The sequence below is a fragment of the Leguminivora glycinivorella genome, chromosome 1, assembly GCF_023078275.1.
Source record: "Leguminivora glycinivorella isolate SPB_JAAS2020 chromosome 1, LegGlyc_1.1, whole genome shotgun sequence".
Taxonomy (NCBI): domain Eukaryota; kingdom Metazoa; phylum Arthropoda; class Insecta; order Lepidoptera; family Tortricidae; genus Leguminivora; species Leguminivora glycinivorella.
The window spans coordinates 19,668,438-19,683,362 of record NC_062971.1 but is presented as its reverse complement, the minus strand read 5'-3'; the positions used below and the strand labels follow the sequence as shown (position 1 = coordinate 19,683,362).

The following is a 14,925-nucleotide window of genomic DNA, read 5'->3' as shown; positions in this document are numbered from 1 at the left end:
CGTTTTTTTCTTCTATCAAGATCGAAAGACCTCGCGATTCCGATATTAATCACGTAAAAAATACCCATGTTACAAAAAAGTGGGGTGAGCAACTTTGAAAAAAATGGCCCACATGATCTAAATATGTTAGGATCCTTATGAAACACAGAGCGAAGATTCAAAAACCTGATATGAAACACGGGCAATTCCAGATGTTCGTCGGGCAGGTCCCGCGCAGCATGGACGAGAACGACCTGCGCATGATGTTCGAGGAGTTCGGCCGCGTGCACCAGATCAACGTGCTGCGCGACAAGATCACCGGCGCGAGCAAAGGTAAAAATAACACTACTAGTAGGCTCGAGGCTTGCCGAATCGAATCGCATTTATTCTCCTTCTACACCGTGTTTTTATTGAACTTTAAGGGAAGGTTTTTTAGGCACTGGTCCCACCGCGAGCTAGTTAACTATGAGCTACCGGCTATAAAAACGAACAAAAGTGTGACCACGCGCGCGAGAACGCAAACTAAGTTGTGCTAGCCCGCCATATAAAGGTTTAAAAAAACGGGGGTTACTTTGTAACAACATTTCCATTTCCTGCAATATTTTTTCTCTCAACTGTTTCGTAATACTAAGGAAACTTAATTCAAAATTTACAGAAGTTTACAAAAAGGTTTTTACGTTTCTATAGTATCTAAATTGTACAAAAATGCTTTATTAATGTCGGTGTAGGAGAATATTCACGTTGTCTTTTGTTTCCGTTGACAAAGGTCCGTACGTTTCGTGTTGACATTTTTGTTTTGCTCCGTTGAATGTCTTCGGTTAGAGAGCTCCTTTTGTTAGTTCTCATGCAAATATGGACCCTTTTGTCGAGAGAAACGCTATAGGGATCCGTTTAGATGTTTATTTTAATATTGTTAGTCGTTTTGTGTTGCTTGCGCTATTAATGTTGTTTACAAAGCTGTGAATACCAAACTACGTACATTGTTGGTATCGCGTTGCGATGCAAACGAGCTTGCTTTGCTTAGCTATAAATATGATTCCAATGTAGACATTGAGGCACATAACTTAATTACCATTGATATTCTCTACTACTAGGAAGTAGGAACTACTTTTACTAGGAACTAGATATGCTTACTGTACAGAATAATAATAGTACATATATACCTGAGCTTCCTGTATTAAGCTTGCACTGCATTCCGATAAATGATGACAAACCTATGGTCATATTCGTACTTAAGTATATTGACCCTTTCTATTTAAGCCAGAAGGAAAAGGTTTTCCACCATAATTGAACATGTTTTAATAAAGTAACACATATTTTGAATTTTAAATTAGATAAGAGATGTATAAGTGTATAGGGGCCGAGCGTATCACATTTTGTACTGACATTGTTTCTTACCTGCGATAGGACATATTATGAGTCCTCGAGTGTTCATAATATAATAATATGTAATATAATATGAGGCATTTTTTATGTTATCGCTGATATGACATCTGCCAACAAAAATTTACTCGCGAAAGCTGTGAATAGGGACGGGTTACCTAGACGTTTTGACTGTGTTTTTAATAATAGTGTCGAATCTAGTCAAATGTTTCATATTATCGCTTACCATCGCCTACTAGGCGTCTTGGTCGCTTACAAGATTTGCTTGTATCTGTATACGAATAATCTGGCAAAAAGTCCTTATGTTCAACGAAACAGTGGGTCATTTTGCATAAAAACAACACAATATCTGGCATCAGCGTCATAAAATTAACTATGAGTTCAATACATTTTCACAATAAAACTCTTTGTTCATGTAATAACGGGTGTGCAAGTTTGACATCAATTACATTAGAAAGGCGTGTATCGGCCGGAATTGAGTATAAATCCCCATTACCCGAGCACGCCATGCCGTGAGCTACCAACAGCCGCGTAACCATTTCGGAAATTAACCGCCTCGTATATTGTACTTACCGGGATTTTATGTAATTTTTACTTTTACTTCTCCGTAATTATCCAGAAAACTACCAACTCAATTATAAGTGTTTATCCACAAAGCGACCAAGTCTACTGAGTTATGGTGTAAGTCACTTTGACAGAAATAAAAAGTTGCTCGCTTGTTTACCAACTACGGTAATTTTTGCAAAAACAGAAAATTTTCTGTTCTGTTTAATCATAGATATTCCTCGGCTCTTAGCGCAAAGATCTGCTGATGTAACTTTTTTTCTTGTGCGTATTATGAAATTGCTAATTTTCCTTTGAAGCGGACATGCCTGACTCATCAAGCTAAAGCGCGGTTTAAGACTAGCCTTTTATTCGAGCGTACGCGATCGCGAGTGAAATGAAACTACAAGCTCGCATCTTGGCTTAAAACACGGGTTAATATGAATGGAATTGTAAATTTATGTAAAAGTAATAAGATAGACTTTACCAACAAACAATGTATTTGCAGCAAGAACCGCAGGGACGCAAAGGTCCCCGCCCACTTTAACTTGTTCTCAAGTGTAGCTGCAGATTGCGACTGCAAGCCAACCATGCTCCAACTAGGAAATTTAACTGTAACTGTAATATGGATAGAATAAATACAATTTTTTAAACCGACGTTAAGACCATACGGTAGGGGGTCAATTCTCCATACAAACGCTCTCGACTATTTCCTCCCTGGTTTTTGAAGATAGAGTAATGATTTTTTCAACACAGATTGTTATTATTTTTATCTGTGTCGGACCGTTTTGATTTATTTGATATTCTGCTTTTTAAAGACTCTAGAGCCAATCAAACATATCCAAAAACGGTCTTTTTCATTGTGGCAAAGGTGTGATAGGTACTCAAGATTGGTAACAATGAACCAAAAAAGCTAAACGGTCCGACATAGATTATTTCATTGTTATTCAGATTCTCAAATTTGGTTCCGATTGATTAAGTTTGGAAGGAGGAAAGAGTCGAGAGCGGAACCTCGATTTTAAAAATTTTTTTGAAATATCTTGTTGAACTGAGTTGTTCTTAATGGACAATTTTTTTTCGATAAATCTAGTTAATAACACTTGTATATTTAACTAAAATTCCCAAATTGAAAGGGGGGCTCCTTTCAATTTTAGCATTTTCGCTACCGTATCCTCTTAAGCTTTTCAGGAGAAAACTCAACGCATCACTGAATTTATTTTTATTGGGAAGACGGACATAATAGACTATTATGTACATACTACTAACCCCCTTATTCATAAACGTCCACTAAAGTTATCAAGCGGATAAAGTTCGTTTGTCCCTTTCTATCACATCGGATACGATAATACGTCGGAAAGGGACAAACGAACTTTATCGGCTTGATAACTTTAGTGTACGTTTATGAATAATCGATAAGAGTCGGTAAGAGTATATCGGGTGTATAAAGTGTAATGTAACTAATGCAACATAACAACATAACAATAATAAATTAACTGTAGACTGGAACTGTCAACCAATTGGAACCCTAGGCCACTATAGAACTATGTCATAGTGACGATATACATCAGATTGTAAGAAATCTCTTACTGTTTCTCATTTTGACAAGGTTGTAGAGTGGCCTAGGTTCCAATTGGTTGACTGTACTTCCTAAACCGACCAAAATATTTTATTTTTATTTTATATGACACTAGATTATTCTTAGAGGCAATTATTTTCAGGAAAATAGGAAATCAACGCATAATTATAAATTCAATTGCCAAATGTATTGTTTTTTTTTAATTGAATAAAGAGTTTATTGCACACTTCAATAAAAAAAACTGCTGATGAAATCCCTAAAATAATATATATAGGTATTTTCTTTTCCAAATGCTTTTCGTTTAGGTACACAATTTTTCACTACATTGAGAATTCTCGTCCCGTATAAAAATCAAGGTAAAATGTGTGGGCTCGTAAAACTGTTAACCTTCTCTTGACCGCAGCGATTGACCCGCCCCAGGCATAAAAGGCGTCCTAGGTTATTCAGAATTCAGACGGCTAATCCGATATTAGTCATATTCGAAAATAAATGTATAACGTCATTGGTCGGTGATGTCGTATGTTTGCATTGAGGCGAAACAATAACACAGCGAAACAAACAATTCTTTTTAGTAACTTCTTAGTAACGTATTGATATTGATACGTCGTAGTTTGTTTACGTAGTTTGATTAAATACCAACTTCTATCACTTCAGTTGTAATCTATGGCAACTATATATATAATCACTTTCAAAATATATGTATGTTTGACTTATATTGACCGGGATATAGACCGTGATTACCTTTTTGATTTTTGTCGAGCTCCCGATATTTCGACGCAGTTGCATGCATCATGATCACGGAAAACTGCCGAACTGTCGAATGCATGCAACTGCGTCGAAATATCGGGAGCTCGACAAAAATCAAAAAGGTAATCACGGTCTATATCCCGGTCAATATAAGTCTAATGAAAATAACCGTGAATCATTCAAAACTCTTATATGTATGTTTGTTTCATTTGAAGCATGATGTACGTTTATGTCACTTGAATACGATACGATACCTAGTACGTTTTATCTCGAAGGGGCAAGTGAACAATAATTAGGTAGGTACAAACTTACTAGCAGCATATACTATAGCAAATCATTGAGGATTTCCGTAAACGCTATGAACTATAAATGTTTATTAATACATAATAATATATTAAACCATTAAACAGCGGCAATGTAATTGTGAATTAAATAAGTATATTTTGTAACTAAACCGATAAAACGATAGTAGAATTTTCGATAGGTCGTAGTCGTAACACACATACATAAGCCAAAACAAGAAAACCCTTTGTGTCCGATAGATATATCCTTCGTTATCTAATATACTTACTCAATTTAGAATCCAAATTTGTGTTTGACCCTTATAATTGTGTTTGTTTGATTTGAAAAACGCTGTTGTAACGTAGGCGATGTGTCCGTTTGGTGTGTGTCATGTTATGTACGCGTGCGCTTCTGTTGCAGGGTGCTGTTTTGTGACGTTTTTCACCCGCAAAGCGGCGCTGAAAGCGCAAGACGCTTTGCACAATATCAAAACGCTGAGCGGGGTAAGTGCGTTTTATGTTGTTTTCTATCAAATGTTTGTGGAACTGGTATAAATAATATTATACAATTAAGTGTATTTGTTAGAACCCATGTTAATTGTTGCACAATTACCAACACGTAGTTTGACCCTTTATCAAGTTAACAGGTCAAAAATGACTATGTATATTAAGTCGTGGGGTCGATCGCACCAAACCATATTTGATCTTTAGTATTTATAGAAAGTTTTATAATTCAATATCGAGTGATACAGATCAGTCTGCTAATAAAATTTTGGTGGCTGTAACTAGCCCTCGCGAATTGAAACAAATGTTGAAATATCTGTATCAAAGATATACTCAGTTAAATATCTTCGTCACCCTGGCTTGGTAAAAGATCAAAACATTGTCTTTTATTGTTTCTACTGTGTTCCACACGTACCTTAAGATTTCGCTAATTAGAAGCTAAATATGTGTGAGCCAGCAGTAAAGTTCACCTAAAACATATTTATAACTACAGACTATATGTATGATCATTTTAGGGTTCCGTACCAAAAAGGTACAAAAGGAACCCTTATTTTTTGTGTTAATACTGTTATAATGTTGGTCAAAGTCTGTTAAATACCTATGATCTACATATACATTTGTCATTTATGTTATAAAATGAAAACACTATACTGGTCTATGTGCTTTTCCATAAAAAAGGGCCTTAGCTCATTGCGCCTTTTGAGATATAGAACACCACGTATGTTTAATATGTGTCATCATCATCATCATCATATCAGCCGAAAGACGTCCACTGCTGGACATAGGCCTCCCCCTTAATATGTGTGATTAATAGAAAATATTTCTACTACAAATTAATGATATTTTATTCTAACGGCTTCTATGTTAGTTATCTGTCAAATCCAAAACAGATAAAGAGCGCCACAAGCTCATACTAGTTGAAAGCTTACAACTGCAAAATACAAATCAAAATGCCGCTATCCGCCTCTATCAGTCAGAGAGGCAGGCAACGAATTTTTCTCTTCTCAAAGAACCGCCATGATGCACCGTCCTATGTATTGTTGAAATCCTCTACAAAAAATTACTCTAGTGAGAGTTACTCTACTCGTATAATTTACGACAGAAAATTGAAGTAATATCCTGCACCAATGTTATCATAGTTCTTTTAATACATAATATGTAAAAAAAACACTGGGTATAAAACGTTACAGTATCTGCAGCTCCGACTATTCAATGTACGTTAGTCCAGCGCTATGCCCTGTGACGCGCTGCGTAGCATGATGTAGGTCATACCTCATAGCAAAAAGTGCAAGTTATCACCTTTTTTTGCAATCTCTGTGTTAGTATTAACCTAATCTATAAGGTAAAATACCCCATAATGGACGGTGAGCCATTATGGACAAAAAAACACAAATCCTTAAAAATAAGTATCTAAAATTAGTTTCTAAAAACTGACGGCTATGTACCATAAACTAGAGTTGTAGAGCTGTTTCATTTTGAAGTTTCAAATAATTTGATTATTTCTGAAGGATTTGGCGACAAAATAAAATTCACCAGTTTACTGAAAAAAATATCAAGACGAATTCTTAGTAATGTTGCTAAGAGAGTTGAGTTCATGTATAAAATAATACTCGGTGTAAACTTGAATGCGTTTTACTTACTGCATTAAGCATGAGATAAGGTATAAAACATACTAGTTTGTTGCTCCAAAGATATAAAGAAATGGCGTTATTTTGCGAGTGTCCATTACTGGAACCGAAAAACTGCGTACCTCCTATGATGGACAAGGAACAATTTACAAAACCAAAATTTACAAGAAACAATCCTATGTTAAAATAACCCAAACTAATTGTATTTATGGTATATAAAATTGACTCATTGGGTAAAACAACAAAAACAGGCGAAATTTTTTCTTAAACTGTCCATGATTGGGTCCGTTACCTTTTAGTCATTTTAATCCAATCTTAACCCATAGCAACACTCTTTGCCGCTCTGCTCTTGACAGATTTAACCGCGTTCAACACAATTGTATCGTGTCGCTGCCGCTAAACCCAAGATTAATTCAGAACCGTTAAGTTAAATCTGCGATTACATAACAGTTTGCTTACCATAACTATAGATTAAGGACGGATACGTATACGTTCAAACTTTAGCACTTGTATCAAAGACATTAATTTTCGTGTATGATAGAAAAGTAGAAAACGTGCCTCCTAAAATATTATGCTCATTCAGATGGTCCAGCTTTGTTTGTCAAATTGTCAAAACTTCTTTTAAAATCGATTCTCTTTGCTCGTACTTAATAACACTCAATGTAACTGGGTATAGTTATGGGCAACATAACGTGTGACGACAAAGAAATTTATTGCCTAATAAAGAGATGTCACGATTTATAAAGTGAGATATGTGTTTTCAAAAATAATAACTCCTAATCAACTCAAAAGCTCTATATCTTCAAAGTCAGATTGCATGTCGTGTTTCTTGTTTTTATTGTACTTATAAATTAAAAAATTAAATTGAAAAAGAACTCTTAATAAGTATTACCCAGAATGGCACTTAATTGATTTTTTAAGCTACCATTTATTCTTTATTCCTCACAATCAAATCTGATCTCATGAGAAATCTTTTATATCTCAGATGGCAAAAGTAAGTTCAGAGAAAATTGAGTACCGTCTCTTTTGAAGTTTTCCTAGTTCCCGTCCTTTGATCATCGTCGATGCTAATTAATGTGGAATCCGCACATACCTGCGCTGGAGATCGCATACATAATTGGTGTTTACTTTTTTCTAAATATATTTGCTTTATATGTCGTCTAAGGTTGTTTTAAATAAAAGGGAGTTACATACTCTTATATTAATAACACTGCTGAGCAACTCAAATGTTGTTAAAAATATTGTATAGTTATATCATTTAGATGTATATTTTATTGGTATTTTATAATAGTTTATGAAAATAAATCATTTATTTCAGATATATAAATAAGAAATAGGTTTAAAACTTCCAGCTAACTTAGATTCGGATTAGTACTAACGGGCACATATAAAGAAAAGTAAAACTATATATTTTAAACATTCACATACATTTATTTAACAAATATATTGTTGCTCCTAAGGAATTTTCCATCAAAACAGGACACACACACATCCGCCAGTCTCACACGTGGATCATTTCCGGTCCTCTCAACGCCGTAATAGCCCCCCACGTATCGATATTCGCGGGAACGTATCAATGTCGCGCCGAATTGTTATAGAATACAATGGAATTACCGATTCTTTCTGCAGCGCGTGCCTTACCCCGCCTCGCCTGCCGCAGTGTCTACTACGGACAGTAGGTTATGCGGTAAAAATACAACGCTATAATCATGTGTGTTCTTTCGCCAGTTTGAAAAATGATTGATTGATGTTTTATTTAAGTACTTTTCCTTTCATGTATTTTATCGAATATACTGTTTCTATAATAGATTTCATTTCACAACAGTTCTCAAAAAGTTTGTACAAAAATTAAGGAAAAAGTAAAATTATTTGTTTTTATTCCTATTTTGTTACCAAGATTTATTTGATGAATTGAATTTTTTTGTAATTTTTATTTCGTCATTAAGGTTCTCTAGTATCTTTATTTTCTTAATTATAACAATTACCCTGTGTATATCTTATGAAAGTCGACATATATTATTAAATGTTGGTAACAAAATAGGATCAATTAAAATTTGCTGACGGGGCTATGTACAAAGTTTTTGGGAACTGCTCTTCAATTGGTTCAGTGGATGTTAAAGATCGACAGCCAAAGTTATTTTTGGCATTTATAGCATGGAGTGAAAAGTCACGAAAAACAAATAAGTTACCCTACTGAGCAACAGTTTGCTGCGGCATTCCGTCTTCATCTCGTGATAATTCAATTCCATTATATTATCGGGGTTTTCTCTCTCGATTGATTCCGATCTTCTCGGAAGTGGCAGGTGGGCGCCATCTTGGATACACGCCGAAATAATATACTTGATTGGTACATTGTTTACTACTTACGTGAGGGCGACGGAAACTTGAGATATGCTGATCTCTGTATTATTATATTTTATGTTATACAAAAAATACAAACGCCCACATAATTTTATCGAGAGTTCAACAAACTGGATTATTTATCGTGACGGATTGATAGGTTAATACTCATTCATTAATATAGTGATACTGATGATAACTACGCTAACAATTCTTATATGTATCTTAGACAACGTAACAGGCATATCCACAATTGCTTCTTTATCTTTCCTACTGAATGAATCAAAATTGTTACACGTGTTGAAGTACTTGAGTTATCCACCCTAACCTGCCTGTGCCTATTGATCGGTGTATGTGGTTAAATAAACATATTGCTAAAAACTATAATGCATTAACTATTTACATCAAAAGCTGTTTAACTAAACGACTTCCCTCACTATGGGCTCTTTATAGCGCCGTTTAAACGTCAGTCGTTCACGCCTTTTAATCGCCGAGTAGCTCTATCGCGTCCGATCGGGAAGCGGCCAATTAGCGTAGCTACCTAGCTACACGGGAAGGCTTTTTAAATTAAAAACTAGCTCTTTCTTTGTGTAGACATCACTATATTTTTGCTTAATACTACCTAAGAAATGTACCTCGATGAGAACTCGGCAATTATCACGAGCTATTTTCAAATCCATTTTCAGAACAACTACCTATAACCAGAAGTATGTACTTTACTGGAAAGTTCGCTTAATGGACTAAAGTCACACTGAAAACTTCCGTGTGAGTTTTTATCGATTTGGACGCTACTAAACTCAATAATCAACTTAACGAACGACCGCATGCGAGTATTTAGACCCTGCACTAGCGTTACAGCATTCAAAGACAACTAATTAAAAATCAAACGAACTTACCAAGTGAAGTTCGATGATAATTATGTGAGCAGCTTCATTCGACGCGATTTATTGTTTACATATTGTAGTAGTGCCCCCACGCATTAGCCTTGCACGGTAGTTTAAAGATTTTTTTTTTTTTTTTTTTAATACCGCCGGTAACTTGTTTGACCGTCGTGGATCCGGATCCAGTCGTTCCCCACTCCGACACCCCACTCCGCCATTGCAGTCAGGCGGGTTGCCAGTACCCGTGGCTTCATTTCGTTTAAATTTTACATGTAGGAACACTGCACATTTTAATATAAATTGGGGTGGGTATGTATACATTTGATTTTTCATGTATAACGGGAGGGTGTGTGTAAATCGCGTCGAATGAAGCTGCTCACATAATTATCATCGAACTTCACTTGGTAAGTTCGTTTGATTTTTAATTATGTTTCGCAGCTTCATTCTTTGCGATTTATTGTTTACATATTGTAGGATGTTCAGAGCAAAAATAAAATGTGCAGAGGGTGTTTCAAAATAAGGCAAGTATATCAAATCATAAGTTTATAATTGAACTTTATGTATTCAAAACAATGCATAATCAGAAAAGTACAAATATTTACTATTTATTTTAATTTCAGGTTACATTTATCTCACAGAAGAAAGAATCGATTCTGCGAATTGATTGGCATCGGTGACAATTTCTTTATTATAAAATCTTGCAAACACAGAGGAGGAATCAGTCCAGCCAGCTGTTTTACGAATCAAGTCAATGTTGACTCCAAGTCTGTTGGCGGTGGAAGATGCTGCGTGCCTTGTGCTGTGAGCACTGAAAATACAAGTGTCTATTCCGCTTTCACTAAGTGTGTCTTTGATCCAACGACTAAGTGTTTGTGACGTTACTTTGGAATGCGGCTGCTTTGTGCTTATAAATAAATAGTCATTATTACGAAGTGTTTGTGTTTTATTTATATAGGTCTCTAAACATCTTGCAGGGCAAATATCTGGGCGTGGATCAAAATAAGGCAATCTTAAAATTGGTTGTAAGTTATTAACATTAGAAGTTTTAATAATATCTGGTATCTTTATCAGAATTTGATTACCAGACTGTATATTAATATTACACAGTTTTATAAGGGAAAACGTTTGGACACGATGCGCAGTAACCAGAGCCAACAGAGTTAGAGTCTTTTTGGAAAGAGTTTTTAAATCGAGATCTGCATTAGGCCCTTTACTTGCTAAATGCGACAGAACGATATTAGGGTCCCATGTTATGTTATACTTAGGGTTTGTGGGTCTCAATTTGAAAACTCCTTTCATAAAGCGTTTGATTTGATTATTATCAAGTTTATTATCCAATATAAGTGACAATGCAGACTTGTAGGAGTTGATTGTACCATATTTTGCCCCTTTATCGAATATTTCGGTGAGAAAATCTATTACAACTGATACTGACGCAGATGTATAATTATAATTGTGTTTATTACAAAAACATATCCAATTTTTTATACAGCCATCGTATTGCTTATATGTCGAGTTAGTTAATGATGCTAATATAATTTCAATAGATCGTGGTGACAGTGACTTATTCAGTAGTACTTTCCGGAAAGCCTCGCGGCTACCAATTTTAGAGTCTTGTGTAGATTGTGATGGTTTCTGAAAGGAGAAACAAGCAAGTTGATGTCAGGTTCAAAAATCAATGGATCTGAAATAATTAACTTTTGGAATATTGGAAACCAGGGTTGTGTGGGCCAGTATGGGACAACAACAATGCCCTCAGCATTGTCACTTATGATTTTTTGCATAGTTTTAACAAGTAATGAAAATGGTGGAAAAGCATAAAAGTAGGTATCTTTCCATGATATTGTAAACGCATCCACTGCATATGCATCTGGATCGTTTTTCCATGTAACATATGTGGAACATTTGGCATTACAACGACTGGCAAATAAGTCAATATCAGGAATACCAAAATAACGTGTAATTTTATTAAATGCAACGTTATTTAACTCCCATTCCGTATCACGGAATTTCTTCCGTGAAAGTGAGTCAGCTTCATTGTTAGACTTTGTATTTATGTAAGACGCAAATAAAGTAATTTTACGATGTTCACACCATTTCCAAATTTCGTTCGATATAGAATTCAGATGCCTGTACTGTATGCTACCCATTCTGTTTATACATGAAATAGTAGTCATATTATCCGATCTTAACAAAACCTTTTTATCATGTTTATGAGAAACGAAACATTTGAGGGCTAAAAAAGCTGCTTTTAGCTCGAGTTCATTTATGTGCAGGTTTCTTTCATCCTCTCTCCAGTATCCAAAACATTCTTCAGAATTACAATATGCGCCCCAACCTGTTAGGGAGGCATCTGAGAAAATCTCTATGTCATAACGAATGGAACCTAATGAAGTAAAACCTAGTTCAATATTTTTTAGCCACCACAACATATCGCTTCTCAAAACATCGGGTAGTTTTATAAATTGTTCGTAACTAGGGTTTTCTAATAAACATTGGTATTTGAAACGTTCAAATTCTTTGGTATATAACCAAGAATATTGTATAGCTGGACAAGCTGATACAAGAAGACCCAAAAACCTTGCGAATTCACGTAATTTGCATTTGCGTAAATGAAGGAAAGTTGAAATTTTTTCTTTAATTTTAATCTTTTTATGATCTGGAAGAACCATTTTCATATTTTTGGAATCAAAATCAAAACCTAAAAACGTACATTTTGTTTTTGGAGCCAAACGGCTTTTACTTGTGTTGATTATAAAACCTAGGTTTTCTAAAAGGCTTTTTGTTGTGTTTACATTGTCACTACATTCAGAGTAACTCCTACCCACACAAAAAATATCATCTAGGTACACAACTGAGATGAAATGTTGTGATCTTAATGACTCCATTACTGGTTTGAGTAATTTCGTGAAAACATACGGTGCTGTACACAAACCGAACGCGAGACAGTTAAATTCGTACAATATGTTATTGTATTTAAACCGTAAGTACTTTTTGTGAGAGTTGTGCATGGGTACTAAAAAATATGCATCTTTTAGGTCTATAGATGCCATGTAACAATCATTAGTTATAATTTTGGATGCCGTTCGGTAATCTTCCATTTTAAAATGTTTTGTATTTATAAATTTATTTAAACATTTTAAATTTAGGATAAATCGTTTCTCGCCATTCGGTTTAGGTACTAAAAATATACTGGATACAAATTCGCCAAGTTCATGAACACATTCTGAGATAGCACCTATATTCAACAAAGTTTTAATTGATTTAGAAAATTCAATATGTTCTTGTTCTGACTGTGGATAAACACATGGACTATCTCTACGATACGGAGTTGCAACGAATGGTATTTTATAGCCATTAATCCAAGACAAAATAGTGGGGTCATTTGTTATGTTTTTCCAGTTAGAGTAAAAATATTTTAGTCTACCAGCGTATGGTACCTGTGTGTTCATCTCCGGTAGTAAGGTCTGCGCGGCGGCGGAGAGCGGTCGCGCTGGTCGCGCTCGCGATACTCGCGGTAGCTCCGGTTCCGCGACGCGCTGTACGTCTGGCGAGGAGCTGGCGGCGCTCGTGCTGGTCTCGAGTCGACGCCGTCTGCGCTGTTCCACTTGTTGTCCGTCTTGCGGTGAACCGGCTTGAAATTTGGTCGGTTTTTATTTTGTTTCGCCAAAAAATTATTTTTGGAGAATTTCCGAGGCTGTTTTAAAACTTCACCAGACCTCTGAATATTCTTTGCAGTCTTGACTTTTTCACTGACGTTTTCTCCAAATAGAAAATTGCTGTCTCGTGGAACCTCCGTTAAAGTTTCTTTAAGGTCGGTGTTTATCGAAGATAATATTAAACTTCTTCGTGTTTTTGTTTCCATGTAATGACTGTCACACAAAATCCGGCATGCGTCACTTAAAGGTTTAAGCAGCTTTGTCTTAGACGTTTCGTTTAAAACGACCATTTCCATCGTTGTAGCTAAAGCTGACAATGCCAGTCCAATTTGCCTTTGCTTATGCATTAGGGACACGTCACGACGTATCATTACCTCATTTAAAGGTACTTTTGCTTCCGGGTTCAGAGCCGGGGCCTGCAGGAGATCGCAGTTGCTGGGAACCAAATACTCCTCTAAAAGCTTATCTTTTTGGTCTTTTGGTAGACCTTTACTCAGAATGTCTTGCCATCGACTGGCTATGTCCTTATGAATCGCTGGTCCAAGAGGAGTGTCTACCTTAGGAGCATTTCCTAATAGCTGAAGAGTTTCTTCATCGAGCTCTTCTGAATCCTTTAGCTCAGTTTCAGCAAGCGCTGCTTGCGCCGGAGCTGGACGTTCTGGCGACGATGCTATCGATGATGTTGGTGACGGTTCCTGACGTACGATGACGATTGGCGATAAGACTCTTCTGCGAGGTCTTGAACTCCTGCTTGGTGGTGACGCAACATTATTTGTTGAATTAAGTCGCTCACGCGACGCACCATTGCCACGTGTGTTGGCTGGTGGAGTTTTTTGCCGCACTCGCGGCGAAGAAATGTCGCGCGTGGTCGCAACACGTGACGACGAATCAACACGTGGTTCTTGGAATGACTTTATTTCGTCTTCATCTTCAGAAGAGGAGTAAATTATACGACGCCTCAGCTTTTTATCTGGTCGATGCTCCGAAGATCCATAACTTCGTTTTCTTCTTTCCATTTCTTCAGTTATTTACAGCAGACTACAGAAACGTGCGAAGGCCTGAGCACGGAAACACAGAAATGAAGCCACGGGTACTGGCAACCCGCCTGACTGCAATGGCGGAGTGGGGTGTCGGAGTGGGGAACGACTGGATCCGGATCCACGACGGTCAAACAAGTTACCGGCGGTATTAAAAAAAAAAAAAAAAAAAAAAAAATCTTTAAACTACCGTGCAAGGCTAATGCGTGGGGGCACTACTACAATATGTAAACAATAAATCGCAAAGAATGAAGCTGCGAAACATAACTAATTTTTGTACCTATTGATTTCTTGTTGTTGATCATAATGTATGAAAAAAATACTTCAAGGGTCCGAATTTACTTCATTTTATGCAGCGTCTACACGT

General features: G+C 36.2%; 2 protein-coding genes across 2 annotated transcripts in view; one reads left to right on the top strand and one right to left on the bottom strand.

The window, feature by feature from the left end:
* The window catches only part of LOC125226690 (CUGBP Elav-like family member 2), a 276,900-nt gene extending 266,233 nt beyond the window's left edge, over positions 1-10,667 (top strand). Inside the window, exons 6-9 of the mRNA XM_048130789.1 lie at positions 192-312; positions 4,931-5,013; positions 8,271-8,328; positions 10,573-10,667. Of these exons, the coding sequence (XP_047986746.1) occupies positions 192-312; positions 4,931-5,013; positions 8,271-8,328; positions 10,573-10,667 (357 nt within the window). The remainder of the gene's footprint in view (positions 1-191; positions 313-4,930; positions 5,014-8,270; positions 8,329-10,572) is intronic.
* A 711-nt stretch (positions 10,668-11,378) lies between these two features.
* LOC125229407 lies at positions 11,379-14,566 on the bottom strand. Its single transcript, XM_048134240.1, has 2 exons — positions 13,303-14,566; positions 11,379-11,497 (listed from the first exon to the last, which is right to left on the bottom strand). Exon 1 carries the CDS (start codon positions 14,535-14,537, stop codon positions 13,311-13,313), a length of 1,227 nt encoding a protein of 408 aa, XP_047990197.1. The 5' UTR covers positions 14,538-14,566; the 3' UTR covers positions 11,379-11,497; positions 13,303-13,310.
* Positions 14,567-14,925: the final 359 nt, after the last annotated feature.